The sequence below is a fragment of the Eleginops maclovinus genome, chromosome 19 (genome assembly GCF_036324505.1).
Source record: "Eleginops maclovinus isolate JMC-PN-2008 ecotype Puerto Natales chromosome 19, JC_Emac_rtc_rv5, whole genome shotgun sequence".
Classification (NCBI taxonomy): domain Eukaryota; kingdom Metazoa; phylum Chordata; class Actinopteri; order Perciformes; family Eleginopidae; genus Eleginops; species Eleginops maclovinus.
The window spans coordinates 5,498,944-5,516,759 of record NC_086367.1 but is presented as its reverse complement, the minus strand read 5'-3'; the positions used below and the strand labels follow the sequence as shown (position 1 = coordinate 5,516,759).

Sequence of the window (17,816 nt, the reverse complement as noted above, 5' to 3'; positions counted from 1 at the left end):
CTTCACTTCTAAGCCAGACATCTCAAGTTTTGCCAGCAGCTGGTTTGTTATGGCCTGTGACGTTTCGTTGCTGTTACTATAGAAATCCAACAGGAGATGTTGGATGCCATCATCAAAGTGAAAATACCTTACCACCAGTGGCGGCTGGTGGAGTTTTCTCCAGGGGGGGCTATAACTCCCAAATGTATATAAAAAAAAAAAAAAGCATGCATACATGTACTAAGGTATCAAACAAGTGTATTTACATAAATGAAAACAACAAAAACAACAATAGATAGAAGTGCAAAGAGAAACAAGTGCGATATATAGAGTATGTACAGTATATGCAGTTAAGAGTGACTATGTAAAGATAAGGGCAGTATAAAGAGGTGGGAATAATTGGCATAGTATAAACAGATGTAGTATGAACAAATATACAGATGTGCTATATTACTATACAGATGGCCAATATACATATATAACAAATATCTCTCTATCTATCTCTATATTTAAATAATATATATCATATATAACATGGACAATACATACAGATATATGTACAGATGTGCTATATGCAGATATACATAATGTAATGAAAGAGATGTAGTATGAATATGTAGATGTAGTATGAACAAATATACAGATATACAGATTATAATGTCATGTAGTGTTCTACTTTTTGTACATCAATTTTGCCCTTCTATCCTTGACAGCAGCAAATTTCTCAATGACTCTTTGGTTGAAGTCATGGCCAATGCATTAAGACGATCCTGTGACATTGTGTTCCTGAGGAAGGTCTTGATTCTCTTCAGTGTTGAGAAGCACCTCTCAGACTCAGCTGTGGTCATAGGAGTTGTGATGAGGATCTTCAGCAGCGCCACAGTCTCTGAGAAGGTGTCCTGAAGATTGTTCCCCATGAAGAGATGGTACAGAGCCACAGCACCACTGCAGCTCTTGAACTCATCGTTGCTGTAGATGAGAGCCAGTTCAGTTTTCAGCTTGTTCTTGTTCAGCAGTGGGTATGCCTCCATGGTGGTGTTCAGTGCTGCTTCAGGGAACTGGCTGCGGTACTGCTGGAATCTGTCTGCCTGCAGCAGTGTAGCACTGATCAGATGCTTTGTGAAGGCAAATCTGTGTTTTGCATGGCCCAAGATAGTGTCACAAACCTAAAAAATGAATGCACCAGTTTAATACAATATGGAGATGGCTATTAGTCAGCTTTCTAATTATTTAAAATATAAAAACGATTTATTTGTTGAATATATGTGTTCATTTAATAGTAACAATGCAAATTAACATTGCACCTCTATAAAACTAGACTATTATATTATATAGGGCCTATTCTAAGGTATTCCCCACTTTTTCACAAAATAGTACTACACTAATTAAAAACATTGTAAAAGGCCTACACCACACATTTAGCTTCTATCTCACCTCTGTGGCTAGCCTCTGAAGATCATCTGGGCCCAGTGTGTGGCGTTTCTTGGCCAGCTGAGATACACTGCCACTGTGTTCTCCACAGAGAGTAGGGAGGTAATCTCTGAACAGAACCAGGAGAGAAAAGTTCATCTTTAGTCACCAGTTAAAACAACAATAAATGTGAAGTGGTTCAAGCATAATAGAGATGAACAAAATATCAGTAATATTAAATAGCACAACATACACATTAATTTACCTGATCTTTTGTATGTTGTTTGTGAACTGCTGCATGATTCCCTGAACAAAGACTGAGTTAATGGTCCGCTTCTGGAGCTGGTTGTAGAGAATGTCCACATTAGGCATGATGAGATGGAACAGTTTCAGGAAGAAGCTGAAACTATCATCCTCCAGCAGCCTCACAAACCCTCCAGCTTCTCTCACAGTGATAGGATCAAACTCTCCTGAGTCCCTGATGGTTTCAAAACACTGGAGCAGGTCTTCTTTGTGCTCAAAAACAGTGTTCACAGTTCGGCTATGAAAGTTCCACCTCACTGTGCTTGCTCTTGGGAGTCTGTGGGCCACCACTCTATCGAGCACGCTGGTTCTCTTTGGAGATCTTGAAAAAAAACTAGAGAATCCAGCCAGGTCTGAGAAGAAATTACTCACTTTTGGGATATGGGAAGTCACCTGCTGCATGATGAGGTTAAGTTGGTGAGCATAGCAATGGACATAGTGTGCATTCACATACACGTCTTGGACCTTCTTCTGTACACCACCTTTGGCTCCTCTCATGACACTTGCACCATCGTATGCTTGGGAAATGGGCTTGCTCTTCTGGTCATCAGGGAGAATGGAGCTCAACCTATCCAGAAGTGCTGTGGTGATGGAATCAGCTGTGGCACTTTGGAGAGGTATGAACTCAAAAAACCTCTCTTGGACATGATGGGCTTTGTCAATGTAGCGGATCACAAGCACCAGCTGACACTGAGTGGAAATGTCCATTGTTTCATCAGCCTGGATGGAGACAAAGTCTGCACTCCTGATTTCTCCAATGATGCACTCTCTCAAAACTGACAGCATGCAGTCAAGGAGTTCATTCTGTACAGTCTTAGATGTTCCCTTAAACACAGTGGCAGTCTGCAGGTGATCATGTAGAACTGCATCCAGTGACGCTACAAAATCCACCAATCCTCTAAAAACACCAGGATTTTCTGAGCTTTCACTTTCATCATGGCCACGTAGGGCAAGTTCAAATGCACCACAGAACTTGACACAGTCTATTATGTTAGATAGGATGTGCCTGTTTTTGTCAACCTCCTCATTGTGCTTACGGATCCCTACCCTGTAGCCTTCATCAAGCTGAGATGAAATGTTTATTTTCCCAAACATTGCTAGTCACAGTGCATTTTCCATGTGGATCCCAGTTAATTCATGTTTCTTTGCCTTTTCTGAAAAGTGCTTCAAATCAGTCATACCTGTCTTAATCCATGCTGGGTCAGATCCTGACGTTTGAAAAAGGAGGCAGGGAAAGCAGAATAAAGCAGTAGCCTCGCTACACGCAGTTAGCCAAGCCTTGTTGCTAAACCAGGTCCTGGAAAAACAACGAGTATATTGTCTCCCTCTGTCTTTTGACTGCTGATGAATCGCGATGTTCGGCTGATCAGGTCCGAGCTCTTTCACATTGAGCTTCTCCTGATATGTTCTCCTCTCAAAAGGTGTTCTCTGAAGTGACTTCACTGAATTATTTAATATTAGGGATGTTAACGGTTAATCGACTATCGATTAATTGTCGAAAAGAATTTACTCGATTAAATTAAATTAATTGTGACTAATTGAACATTGTAATCTATGACCGTTTCCCACAGGACGTTCTTGAACGTGACCCGAGATTCTCGCGAGCCGCTAGAGCTAGACACAAACTTGAGGCGGCAAAAAAACTAAAACAAACAATGATGAGGCGGTCAAAACGGAGTGGAGTGTGGGAGCATTTTAGATTAATTAACGATGAAAAAGACGCACAATGCAAACTTTGCGGTGCTACATTTAAATACAACAGCTCTACAAGTTCGTTAAGATACCACCTGAACAACTTGCATGTAACGTTAGCCATTCCGTCGCCTTCACAACCTACAATTGCTGCTGTGCTGGGAAGGCGAGTATGCGACCAAAGAAAAGCAGACGGCATTACTCAGAGAATTTGCGGGATGATTGAAAGAGATATAATGCCAATTAGCACCACCGAGGCCGAGGGATTTCGGGAGCTGATACAATTCATGGAGCCAGGATATAACATCCCTTCGCGAGCGACTGTGACTTCCAACTTGGAGGCACGCTACGAAATTAAGAAGGCTAAGCTAAAAACATGTTTGTCCGCGGCTAATGTGGCTCTGACGACGGATTGTTGGACAGCACTGACTACAGAAAGCTACATCACGATTACTTGCCACTATATTGAAAACGACTGGCAGGTAAAGTCGGCAGTCCTTCTTACGGAGAGCTTATCCGAGAGACATACAGCTGATAATTTAGCTGCCAAACTGAACCAGGCTGTGGAGTCATGGGGACTCACCGGCCGTGTAGTAGCCTGTGTGCACGACAACGCTCGGAACATTGTTTCAGCAAACAACCCCGCACGAGTCAGTTGGAAGTCAGTGTGTTGCTTTGCTCATACTTTAAATCTGGCCGTCAATGACGGATTCGCTGCTGCTGGTGTCAACCGAGTAATTGGAGCTGCTGGCAGGCTGGTCAAGCACTTCAATCACAGCACACCAGCAACGAAAGCGCTAGAAGCAAAACAAAGACAAATGCAGCTACCAGCTCATCGGCTCATTCAGTCCTGTAAGACCAGGTGGAACTCTGTACATGCGATGTTTGGCAGACTCGTAGAACAGCGATGGGCCGTGTGTGCTGTGCTATCAGACCGCTCAGAGACCAAGCTTTCAGATGCGAGGACGCTGGAGTTGAGAGACGACTTCTGGCAGCTTATGGAGGACATAGCGCCAGCACTAGAGGCTCTCCAATGTGCTACTACTGTAATGTCAGCAGAGGCGGAGGTATCCATATCCAACACGTACCCCATCACATTTAGTCTGATTAACACGCATCTCAAGATGGCAAATGGAGACAGCAACAGAGTGGCGGAATTCAAATCTAAAGTGCGCACTTCGTTGGGGGAACGGATGAAGGTAAGCTATGGCCATTAATTAATTAAACTCTTCGATCACATTTGAGCTATATAACAGATTATGGGGTGAATCACTTATCACCAACACATTGTCACAGTGTAAACTGCGTTTTTATGCAGTTGTACCCTTGTCATGTCAAACCTTATTAAATAAAACTCTAATGCTAGCTTTCTCCTTTATTTAATTTTAACAGGTTGAGTCTGAAGACCTCACATCAACAACACCAATGATAGCAACGATGCTGGACCCACGGCATAAGCACCTGGGATTTCTAAGCCCAGCAAGCAGGATCTCAGCTAATACCAAACTGCTTGAACTGGCTATGGAAGAACATGTGGACTCCACATCAACAAATGAAGCCACCACTGGAGATGATGTGCCAGTCCAGGGAGCTACACTTCAGAGACACACTTCTGCTATGACTCTTCTACTGGGTGAAAACTATACCACCAGCAGCAACGATGACATTAAAGAGGAAGTGGACATGTTTCTGAAGGATGCCTCACCACTCCTTGATTCCAGTCCCACAGAATGGTGGAAAGTCAATGAAGGAAGATTTCCGAGGCTGGCAAATGTGGCACGACGATATCTGTGCATACCGGGCACGTCTGTCCCATCAGAACGTGTATTCTCAGCAGCTGGCCTGACTGTAAACAGGCTGCGCACACGACTTACTCCTGACCACGTTAATATGCTTATTTTCTTGAACAAAAATAGAGGGGTCTAGGTCAGGAGCCTATTCAAAACACATTGAGACAGGAATGTTTTTGTTTCAGGAGAGGTAGCCTATATCTTCATTTGACTGTTCTAAGGGTCGCCCTCTAATGTTACTGTCACCTTCCTCAGGGATGATTTAAGTTGTGTTCAGAATATATTTGAAGTTTCCAGGGCTAGTTATCTTACTGTTACCTTTCTCAGACCAAAGGGGATTATAAATGCTGCTAATGTTTCAAGTTTTACATATGTAGTTAACCAGATTATAATGTGTAGGCTTAATATTGTGTAGGCTAGGCCTACCCATATTGTTTAGATTTCTATTTAAAATTAATTTTATTTTGCTTAATGTTTCACATGCGACAGGTGAGCCAGTGCACAATTATTTTGTTATGTATTTTAATTTTCTGTGCTTAATGTATTTTGTTAAACTACATAAATGCCATTATCTGCACATTATCCTAACTGGTACAATAAAACATCAATTGTGCAATATAGCATGCATTTTTATTCAGTAAATAAGCAATATTTAGCTTTTAATGTTAAAGACACTATTGATACACTGAGAAATTTACATTCTCAGGAAAAAAGCCGTTTATATCAGTTAATCGTTAATCGATCGATAAGGTCAATCAACTAATGATTAATGAATTAATCGATAATTTGCATCCCTATTTAATATATCTTTCTCCATTTTGCAATTCTGTCCGATGGTCTCCAAGTCCGCGTCGAGTTGCGGGAGTTGGAGACGATCGGATCGGCTGTGACGTCAGGCCCGCCGCCGTCCGTGGTACGTAAATCCAGCTCGGGGCGCAGGAGAGGTGCGCCCCAACATCGTCCTATCTCTTGTATTGAAGAGGAGCTACTGCGCATGTACAACTTTTAACGAGAGTCTATTCGCCTTATTCACCTGGCGGCCATTTTGAAACTCGAACGAGGCTGAGGGGTACACAAACCCGGAAGTTTGACTCCGACGCATACGATCTATGGAAGATTCAGCAGCACCAGCAATGGAAACTCCAGTGTGGACCACCAACCTTTCTTGTTTGCCAGAATTAACAATTCAAAATGTGGAGCAGTGGGCCAGTAGGGGAGACCGGGTATAGTCGTAACACGGAGAGTTGTAACACTACCAATTCCACCAATCAGGGATAAGATAGGAGTCATGTGACAGTTTCAGTTTCCTCAGGCTTCCTTTTCGATCCCACATGGACATTTTCCAGTCGGTGCTGCTATCTCTCCTGAAGTTACAGCAGAAAATCTAATTCTGAGGTAAGAAAGTAAAAAAAAATAACAAGATAATTTTGTGTTTAGTACTTCTACCGTTGTAGGTAATGTTGTATGAGTCATATCAAGTTAAACTATAGTTTCTCTAGTAAAGAATGGTGTATCAACCTCCTGCTAATTTCGTAGCACCATGCTGATACAGCTAGCTAAACAATGGGTGACAGTGGCGGGGTAGGTTGAAACGTGTGTTTCAAAAGTGTTACAACCATCCCCTTACATACAACTAAGAACATTTTTGTGATTTTAATAATTCTACAGAATGCCTAGAACTTGGGTCAGGAAAACAAAGCGTGGAGTCGATGCCAGTCTTTTAAAAAGAGCAGCAGAGGAAGTTCAGAGAGGAAAGTCAGTCAGGGCAGTGGCAAAATCCCATGGGATCTGCCATGTCACCTTAGGCAGATATTGGCGGAAATATAAAGCTTTGAAAGACCAGGGATCGATGGACCTTCCTCGTGTAGGATACGTCAGTCCTAACCAGGTCTTCAACAGGGAGCAGGAGGAGACTTTGTCCGCATATATTACCCAGGCAGCTGATATATATTTTGGGCTAACTCCATGTGAGGTGAGCATGATGGATAAGTGTTTTGAGACTAGGGTAGAAAAGGCAAGATTCAACACTTCTTAATTTGTATTGGACCTTTCATGCAAGCTCAACTTCATGTTTGTGAATGATGAATGCAATATTTAAAATCAGGTAAAAGTTGAATAAATACCAACACATATATTTAGACAATTTCCAAAAAAATGACATTGTGTTATGATTTCTTTTAGGTCAGAAAGTTTGCCTATCAACTTGCGGTGGAATTTAACTTAAAGCATCCACAAACCTGGGATGAGAAGAATATGGCAGGGCCTGATTGGTTCAGCTCGTTCATGAAGCGGAACCCTAGACTTTCACTGAGGAGTCCACAGGCAACTAGCCTTTCAAGGGCCACCAGTTTCAATCGCACTAATGTTGCACTCTTCTTCGATCGACTGGGGGAGGTGATTGCTAAAAATGGGTTTGATGGAAGTGATATTTGGAATGTCGATGAAACCGGTGTGACAACGGTCCAGGCACCATCCCGAGTAGTAGCACGCCGGGGTATGAAGCAGGTTGGTGCCATGACGTCAGGGGAGAGGGGCACACTTGTGACAGTGGCATATGCTGTGCAAGCTCTGGGGAATACCATTCCCCCATTCTTTGTGTTCCCTCGTAAGAATTTCAAAGATCACTTTGTTCAGGGCGGGCCATTGGGGAGTGCAGGAAGTGCTAATTCATCAGGCTGGATGCAGGAAGAGGATTTTTTATTGTTCCTCGCTCACTTTGTGAAGCACACAAAGGTTTGTCCAGAAAGAAAGGTGTTGCTCCTGTTTGATAACCACTCCTCTCACATCTCTGTGAGAGCTGTGGATTTCTGCAAAGGCCAGGGAATTGTACTACTTACATTCCCACCTCATTGCAGCCATAAACTACAACCACTCGATCGCAGTGTGTTTGGTCCGTTTAAAAGGATGGTGAATTCGGCGAGCGATGACTGGATGAGGGGGAATCCAGGGAAAAGTATGAGCATTTATGACATCCCAGGCATCGTGAGGATCGCTCTTCCAATTGCCGCAACACAGAAGAACATACAGGCGGGCTTCCAGTGCACAGGCATATGGCCTTACAATTGTAACATTTTTCAAGACTGTGACTTTGCGCCTTCTCAAGTCACAGATCGCCCTGATCCATCTGGGGCTCTTCAACAGAACTCCTCTCCAGCTCACCTGCCGCCCGGCTCCTCTCCAGCTCACCTGCCTCCAGGGTCCTCTCCAGCTCACCTGCCTCCAGGGTCCTCTCCAGCTTACCTGCCTCCAGGGTCCTCTCCAGCTTACCTGCCTCCAGGGTCCTCTCCAGCTCACCTGCCTCCAGGGTCCTCTCCAGCTCACCTGCCTCCAGGGTCCTCTCCAGCTTACCTGCCTCCAGGGTCCTCTCCAGCTTACCTGCCTCCAAGGTCCTCTCCAGCTTACCTGCCTCCAGGGTCCTCTCCAGCTCACCTGCCTCCAGGGTCCTCTCCAGCTCACCTGCCTCCAGGGTCCTCTCCAGCTCACCTGCCTCCAGCTTACCTGCCTCCAGGGTCCTCTCCAGCTTACCTGCCTCCAGGGTCCTCTCCAGCTTACCTGCCTCCAGGGTCCTCTCCAGCTCACCTGCCTCCAGGGTCCTCTCCAGCTCACCTGCCTCCAGGGTCCTCTCCAGCTCACCTGCCTCCAGCTTACCTGCCTCCAGGGTCCTCTCCAGCTCACCTGCCTCCAGGGTCCTCTCCAGCTCACCTGCCTCCAGCTTACCTGCCTCCAGGGTCCTCTCCAGCTCACCTGCCTCCAGGGTCCTCTCCAGCTTACCTGCCTCCAGGCTCCTCTCCAGCTTACCTGCCTCCAGGGTCCTCTCCAGCTACTCATACTATCCACCTGCATTCCGATGAGATGCCAAGCACCTCAGGGTCCATCGCAGGTCAGTCGTTCAGTCCATTACTCATTAGGCCATTTCCAAAAGCAGGCCCAAGGAAAGAGACAGGTAGGGGTAGGAAGAAGAGGCGCTCGGAAATCCTCACTGACACACCAGTGAAGCTGGCATTGGAAGAGGAGGAGCGTCGAAAAGGAAAAAACATCAGGAAAAATATCTTGGGGAGTGAGAAAGGAAAAAACATCAGGAAAAATATCTTGGGGAGTGAGAAAAGCAAAAACAAGAAGGCAAAAAAACCTGCCAAGAAAAGGGTGAAGGCTGATGACTCCTCTTCTGAAGAAGAGGATTTTTGTGTCATCTGTATGGAGCCATTTACAAATTCAAAATCCAAAGAGGTGTGGGTCAAGTGTATTTTATGTACCGTTTGGGCCCATCAGGCATGCACTCCAGGCATGCCCAATTTCATTTGCCAGCATTGCGATTCTGATTAACAGTGCATTTAATTTGTTTGCCCTTGTTACCATTGTGACTTAAGAATGTCTTTCATTTCTTTGTTGTGGTCACTATTTTGACTTTAGAATGTCTTTCATTTCTTTGTTGTTGTCACCCTTGTGACTTAAGATAAAACACTTAATTTGTTTGTTCGTGTCACAATTGTGACTGATTAAGAATGCCATATGGCTCTGAAGAATGCATGCACAAGCACACACAATATGCACATACACTGCCAATATTCACACACATTGTATTGTTGCCTGCCATTCATTTGAAATAAAACTGTTGTTGTGGCATATCACTTGGAGTACCCTTAGTTTTTGTGCATTTTGTCTACCTGTTACAACTTACCCCAGTATGTGTTACAACCTACCCCAGTAGTGGGTAGGTTGTAACAAAGGACCACCTTGTATTTTTCATCATCTCACAAAGTCTGTGATATAGTTATAGAAATTGAAATTGTTGCCAGTTGTAGTAGACAACTGTGGGTACTTTACCTAAATGTTTCAGACATGTAGCTTAAAAAAAAGGTAGTTTTAGGTGCTGAAGAAAAAAAGTATTACAATCATACCCGGTCTCCCCTACCGACTGCAACATCCCCCGGGCGGTGTTAATTAAAGGATACAGTAACTGGATCGAAGGTTTTATCCACGACATTGAAGGTAAGAATGGACGCTAATTTACCTCAGTTTCTGCTAGCGTGTAGCAGCTAGGGGTAGTAGGCCTAAGCTTAGCTGTGATATGGAGTTGTTGACTGTACTATGTTTGATTTTATTTAAAACTTAACATGTATTTAATCGACAGTTAATAGGAGCCCAACACACATATTTGTGAGGGCTAGGTCTTTTCCCTGGTGATGCCAGTCTTGCTTTTCACAAGGCAGTCTTGGAGGAAATGCTCCGAACACACTTTTGTGTATGTGTTTATCTGCATCAGTTAATAAAATGTAATCATACAAACATTTTAACATGTATAATTTCATTGATCAGACTCAATGTGACTCCTACATCCTCATCCTAGCTAGGAAAACTGATGTGATGTGTTTCCTAGGTTAGCTTGTGACTAGAAGCTAATACAAACAATACACTCAGAATATGCTTATACTAGTGAATTTGTGGTGGTAGATTTTAATAACATACTACTAATGGACTAGACTGTATATTTCAACAACCTGGCTCTCCGCCTTAATCTATCTACTAAAACTTGCGAGTTCAAGCTAGCAGTAGCCTGGCTAGCTGCTAGCGATACAAGCTAGTTATGGAGACGGCTCAGCCTCACAGCAGCAGACATATAAAACTCAATAAAACTTACCTTAAAATTACGACCAGGATCCCTTCTGATTTTTACTATCCATTACCGACGTAGTCCATGATCGATGGGGAAACGGTGAAAAGTTTGTCCTCGGTTAGATTTTTTCCTTTTTGATGATGTGCATTGGGGAACACAGCAGTGAGGCGCCATTGAAATCGCGTTGTGAGAACTCCCGGAAGTGGTAAGTGTACCCCTCAGGCTCGGTGGAACGTTCGAGGTGAATAAGGCGAATGGGCAAAGATTGCTACGCCCCAGGGCGGAAATACGTCACCAATCAGACAATGTCAACGGACGAAACAACTTTACTCAATATTAACTATAAACTATTTATCTTGCACATCTAAAAAATATATACATATATTTCGAAATATTTTTATTTTATTATTTTATTTTAATTTAATTTTTTTATGTCTTATTCAAGGAAATGTGGTGAGAGGTGAGTGGTGGGGCGGCGCCCTAGCGCCCTCTATTGGCCAGCCGCCACTGCTTACCACAATGGGAAAACACTTGGTCGTTACTTTATTTGAGGCATCGGTTGCCACGGAAAAGGGTAGGTTGTTTTCTTTTATGTAGTCAGTATGTAACTGTACAGAATAGGGCCCGAGGACTTTCTTGCACAATGCCTTGGCTTTTGTTCGGCCACAGGTCATCCCTTTAGCTGTGGGCGAGTCACTGAAAATCTCCCGGTCCACTTTCACGCCGCAGTCTACACTTCTGTACGACTGGTGATGCTTTACAGCATGGTAAACCTTGCACAGCTCAGCAGCAGTTATTTTATTATCCAGGGGCGACGAGGCTTCACGAAAAAATTTCCTCATTGAAGAGGTACCTGCCGCACGTCTATTAGTTTTATGCTTCTCCGTCTTCAGGCATGTAGTCCGGGAAAATCAGCACCTTGTTTCCTTTATAATCCAGTTGTCGATCCCTCCGGAGGCGAAGAATGAGCTCCTTCTCCCGATAGAAGTGGATCCTGGCGATGATGGCGCGAGGATTAGCTCCAGCTGTTGGAGGCAGCCGGACCCGGTGTGCCCGGTCGATAACCACCGGTGACCGAAAGCTGCCCTCGCCGAAAAGCTTCGGGATTAATGCCTCAACAAATTCTGTTGGTTAACCTCCTTCTTCATGCTCAGGAATGCCGATAATTTTGATATTATTGCGACGCAACCGGCCCTCTGAGCGCGTTGTTATCATCTTTCAGTCCCGAGACCGTCTTTTCTAAGCAGGTGATGCGGCTCTCATGGTCCAGGATTCCCTCTTCCACCGACTCTACCTTCTCCATTAGTTCCTTTTGAGAACTCTGCACTATCTGAAGTGTCTGCTCTAGCTTGTCAAACCTGTCGTTCATTTTTTCAAGAATCTTGTCTGCAATTTTTTCCCAGGTTAAAGGCATCTGCTCCGTGTCGCTGCTGTCGGAGTCATGACCTGGCTGATCACCGCTAGCACTGTTAGCGTTAGCAGAGGATAGTATAGTTCGACGTTTTGATACTTCTTCCTCGGCATTTTGTTGCATAAACTTAACTGGGTACGCTTCTCGTGTGTGAGATTATTCCCGAGGCTAATGAAATTAAATGTGAGACTGTCAAAATAGTTAATTTAAGTATTGGCACGGAGGAGCTCCTGAAAGTACATCTACTCCATGCGCTGCTCACTAGCGCTCCCCGGAACAGGGATGTTTGAAAGAGGTGTGACACACGGCTGGACTTATCTGAAGCTCTGCAAACTTATTTTGCAGAGCTAAAGTTATTTAAGCAGATCAGATGTGCATCCAACTCTCTGCCCTTCACCGTTTGTAACTCACTAATCACACATTAGGCTACTTGGGTTTTTAATACAACTGCTTTAATCGTGACGTGATCTTTACAGTGAGAACAGCTGTGAGGTTCGTGCAGAAAGCACAGCAGTGTGTATAATATACATCACTCAGTAATATAACAGACCTACATACAACAGGAGATATGTTTCATAAAACCATATAGTGCTTCACAATGAAATATACAGCGGCTGTAGCCTGGTGTATATTATATGCTGTGTGTAGGTGCGTGTTGTACAGTGTGGAGGTGCGTGTGTGTGCGTATATGCGGCGGACAGACAGGACAGGTCTCAGTTGGTCTGGTTGCCCCTGCTTACTATTAACAATTTGAAATAAAACCTTTTGGCCAGTAATTTCATTTCCCCATTGTAGCGACCAGAGAGAGGAGAGGGAAATATATCCAGTCTCTGATAGTGTTATGTTATTATTGAGAGGGGGGGGGGGGACATAGGGTTGTAGGTCATGGAGGAAACTGGAGGTCCTTGGAATCAGGGGCCTACATGGGGATGAAGGTGAGGAGCTGCAGGTCCTTGGAGCAGAGGGGGGTCAACATGGGGCTTCATCTTCAGACTCTGGGGGACGTTCACCACTACAGCTGGAGGGGTAGGATCTGTGTGAGCCCTGTTGCCTCTCTAAGGCATCCTGCCTGGTAAAAAGCTGCATAACCATGTTGCGGATTTCTTCGATTTGGTCACGTGTGGAGGATGGGCGAGACTCAGTCAGTGGCTCAGCTGTAGATGAACTTGCTTGGGTTGACAGGGGAGGGTGAGCAGCTTTATAATGCTCATATTCTCACAGGTATGAGGGTGCATGTCAGATCCGCGTCCCCCTCCGATACCTCTCCTCCTCCTGCTGCTGCTGATCTCTCTGGTCCATATCCACTGCCGAAGTACTCCAGCTCGAAGGACCACTAGGGTTTCTTATTTGCCTTAAAAGTATGAGGACCAGAGATGAGTGTCTTTGACTCATCACAAACAAATGACTGTCACAGTTAGAGATGGGATGGTGATGATGATTTTAGGGCTAGAATGATAAACACAAAATAGCAATCAGAGAAACAAATAATAAGGTTCAATAAAAGATTACTTAAACATCTCAAACATAAACTATGCCATAGATTATTATAAAGCATATGGTTCACTTACTCAAGCAAGCACAGGGGAAACTGAGAAATGACTAAGGGCTAATGTATTGTTGTCAGTGGAAAAAAAAAACTTGCACAGTGCCAGAGAAAATGGACACACCCTTACATTACTGGGCTAAAAAATATAAAGTACATTGCCCACCACTGTATTTGTAATAAACTGCAATAAACTCATGCTTGAAACCCACCTTTTTTCAACTGCACCTTGGTCATTAAAAATGTACAAATAACAAAGTTTTTGCACTTCAACATTGTGGCTAATGCTTTGGATTTTAAAGAATTGTTTTTTTATAAACTAAGGTTCTTCTTTCTAGCTGAATGTATCTTAATGGTTGATTGCACTTCTTGCAAGTAGCTTTGAATACAAGTGTCAGCTGATTGAAATGTATTGTTATGAAATGTAAAAGTTGTGTTATCAGTTGTCCATCTCTCTATATAGTGTGTCTATAAGTAGGGATACATTATATATTACATTTTGGAAGTTCATTTTCTGTGTATGGTTTGAAGAGGCCCTATTAGGCTTTTTGGCGTTTTCCTGTAGTGTGTTATATATGTTTTTGTGAATATCAATGGTCTACAAAGGCCAACAAAAAAAAGCACAGACACTATCAGAAAAATAAATAAACATTAAAGATAAGATATACATATTATTTATTAACAGATGTATTCTCACATCTGAGGCCTAGTTGTAACCCCAAGTTTAAGTAGAGAGAGTAGAGAACTTGCAGGCATCTAGTGTTTGTGTCAGAAACCCCTGTGGTTCACATTTGTCCAGAGCCTCTAAAGAACATCATCCAACGGTTTTACAAAACAAGAAGTTCATCCCAAGAGGAATTAACTGATATTTAAGGGTTAAAGTGGTGGAGTTACACTTTCATCACACTTAGCATGTAGTACCCTACATTACTTATTTAACAGCAGTTAATTAGTCAAAAGAGCCATGCACACACCAGCTTCCACATTATCTGCATATGCTCATGTTTAAAGTTGTGAATAATGTAAAGATGGTTAGCATATGTTCCTGTTTCATCTTACACCACCTGCGGTGTGTGTGTGTGAGGGGCTTTCTTATGTATAAATTTCATATTTTCATCCAATTCTGTCTGTCCATGCCAAAGCTTAAAAAGAGTTATTGCAGCTGACACATTCCCCTTCGTCACAGAGCTTCTCCCTGGTGTCATATTGCTGCCATCAACTGCTTTTATTTATTACTGAACGGTAGGGTTAGGTAAGCTACGTTATGGTAAAAAGCATAAACTAATACAAAATAAAGGAAACCAAAATAATAAAAAGAGATCAAATAAATACAAATTATTTCATATTGTAGTCTCCAAAGACACTCCATAAAAGAAGAACTGGAGTTTGTTTATGAGAAATACCTACAACATTATTTGAGTATTTTCCTAGAAAAGACTTTAAATAGCTCAATAAAAATCACAGATATTTCATTCATATCTGCCCATTAATACCCAGTTTCCTCAGAGGGACCTCTAAGCAGATGTGTGTATTTTCTTTAATAACAATGACGGATGACATACATATAATCAGCACAGCTTACAGATGTATCATCCCGTTGCTTCGGGGGTTGGTACTTAATGAGTTTATCATTACCGCCTAATAAAGCCGATTACTGTAATTCACGTGATTCGCAACTTAATTCTAGATTAATGGCAGTATCTATGGGGACTGGGTATGATTGCACTGTCCAGTGGGCTGGGGACCCATGGGGAGTTCAGCATAGGTTAATCAGACACTATTGTTCTCGAACACACACTTACTCACATTCACATACAGAGCGTAATCAGTCCAGCTCTGACGCAACAGCACCATTCGACTGATTTTCTTTTCAAGTTTCTAAGTTTAACTCTTCACTTTTCCTTCTTCGTTGAAAGATTTGGTCATACCATTACTCTTTGTTATATCTTATCTTATAGCTAATGAGATACTTGTATGTAATGAGTTTTTAAAGAGGACATATTGTGTTCATTTTTAGGTTCATATTTGTACTTTGTGTCTCTACTGTGACATGTGTCCATGCTTTTTCACCCTCTGTCTAAAACCAGAGCCCAGTCTGCTCTGATTGGTTAGCTGGCCGGATCTGTTGTGATTGGTCAACAGCTTAAGCTAAATTCACTTGACAGGCATTTAGGTTTCTGCTCATTGCCAAGTTGTATGCAGAGACTGGTGGGGAAAAAAGTTATTTAGTTTTTGTTTCTGTGGTTAAGTCGCTTGCTAGCTTTTGCCGCTACATCCAGCCGTCATCAGTTTGTTTGCGCGACAAAAGGGCAGTGGTTATCAAAGTCAAAGTTGAAAATAACTTGAACTTTGGCCACAATTTCAAGCAATGCATGGCTCCGAGGCTATCGATTCCGCCTAGTCGGGCGGCATCTCGCTCTCCATAGAAACACAACGGTAACGTCATCGCAGAGGTGTTTTACCACATATTATGTGAATGCAACTTTAGAGACTTGTAGGAAGTGTCCCACCCCTCATATCACTTACAATGTGTCAAAGTACAAAGTTTGTGAAAGGGAAAAGCCCAAAAAGCATAATAGGGCCTGTTTAAAATGGCTGCCAAAATTGATAAGTACATCATCCCCACTAATTGTGAAAATGTCCATTCACCTGATTCTACATGATGAAATGTTAACTTTACAAAAGTCATGGATTTGCAACTTTGTTTTGTTTGTGCTGACTGTAGATGTGTTTCTCTAATTCAAAATTGCAAAAAACATCCAATAATTCCCTACCCAATAGATCAGTTGCTATGGTGAAATAAGGGTTCATCTATGTATGAAATGTGGCATTCATTGAACTTTAAACACATTTAAAAGAAAATCTGAAAAACACCAAAAAGAAGAGTAGAGCAGATGATGTTAAAAGAAATACTTTCTGGTTTTCCAGTTGCAGTGGGTACAGTGCTCAAGATGTGTTAAGGCAAGCCCCCGTGCAGACACAGATTTTGGATTTGCACAAAACCTATGAAACCCTTCAAAACAACAGTCCTGTCTCTTATCGGTGAGACTATGTCATGCAGAGCCTGCTCATATCTGTGACTATCAGCAAAACAAACAATACTGCTCTGGTTGCTATCTGTACTGGAAACAGGAAACTGCATTATTGTTCATCGGCTGCTCTTGTTGGAGAGAAGAGATAGTGCATGGATTTAGTTTTTATTCTGCTGGGACAAAACAAGTTTGTCTAATCCATAAGGAGCTTGAATTGCTTTGTTGTAAGCACGAGTAGACAGAGGGTTTGCTTATTCGTAGACATGTTTATACCTAAAGAAATCATTACAACGTACAAGTAACTGTAATCTTTTTTTCATCCTGCTGTTAACCTTTGAAAAGCTACAATTCCCAAATTCCACAACCCACTGTGTGCCTTCTAAGGCCAAGAAAGACCTAAGTTAGACATAGCAATCAGAGAAAGCTACAATTTCATGTTATGTTCAGGTGGTGTCCAGGAGTTTTTCTGAAAAATGAGGGCTCTTAAAAATGGTCTCTGCGACAAGATCAAACAACAATACAGTTTTCTGGAAATATATGACGTTGGAGCACAAACACCTGTAGTTTATGTAAACACGCAATGTATTGTTTCCATATAAACTCTGTTACATGTTATGATGTGTGATCTTCATTTTTTTCATGTATGAGCACATGTTTTCTATGGAAAACAAGTTAGCATGGAACCCTGGTACAACGCATAACATTGACACCTCATAAACACACTGACTGACTTAGCCAAGCATCAGAATGACTCTGAAGGAAGGAACATGTTTTAGTACGATAAGCAGAGGCACTGTCACCATTCATTGTCTTTTATGTCAAACATTATAAGATGAAGATAAAGTGTAAACGTCCATCGCAAGTACAAACCCTGTGTTATTCCCTATATGTCACTGAATTAGTTAGAGTTTTCAACATTATCGATAGGGGAAGAGCACCACACATACACACTGTACTATCTACACACTTCTAGACTTACACCTCAGAGGTAATAAATGTTGTGCATTAATATGTATCATTAATAGCCTGCTATTCATTTTAG

At 42.6% G+C, this 17,816-nt stretch overlaps 1 protein-coding gene across 1 annotated transcript; it reads left to right on the top strand.

Moving 5' to 3' along the window:
- The first annotated feature begins 3,156 nt into the window (after nt 1-3,156).
- Nucleotides 3,157-5,794, top strand: LOC134880967 (E3 SUMO-protein ligase ZBED1-like). The gene is made up of 2 exons (XM_063908034.1): nt 3,157-4,583; nt 4,777-5,794. The coding sequence occupies exons 1-2, from the start codon at nt 3,348-3,350 to the stop codon at nt 5,308-5,310; spliced, it is 1,770 nt and encodes a 589-aa protein (XP_063764104.1). The 5' UTR covers nt 3,157-3,347; the 3' UTR covers nt 5,311-5,794.
- Nucleotides 5,795-17,816: the final 12,022 nt, after the last annotated feature.

What these genes read in the sequence shown, in the direction of transcription:
- LOC134880967 (XM_063908034.1), top strand. Translation starts at nt 3,348, where the DNA reads ATGATGAGGCGGTCAAAACGGAGTGGAGTGTGGGAGCATTTTAGATTA. An exon ending in CGTTGGGGGAACGGATGAAG is followed by an intron (nt 4,584 to 4,776) that starts GTAAGCTATGGC and finishes TAATTTTAACAG; the next exon opens with GTTGAGTCTGAAGACCTCAC.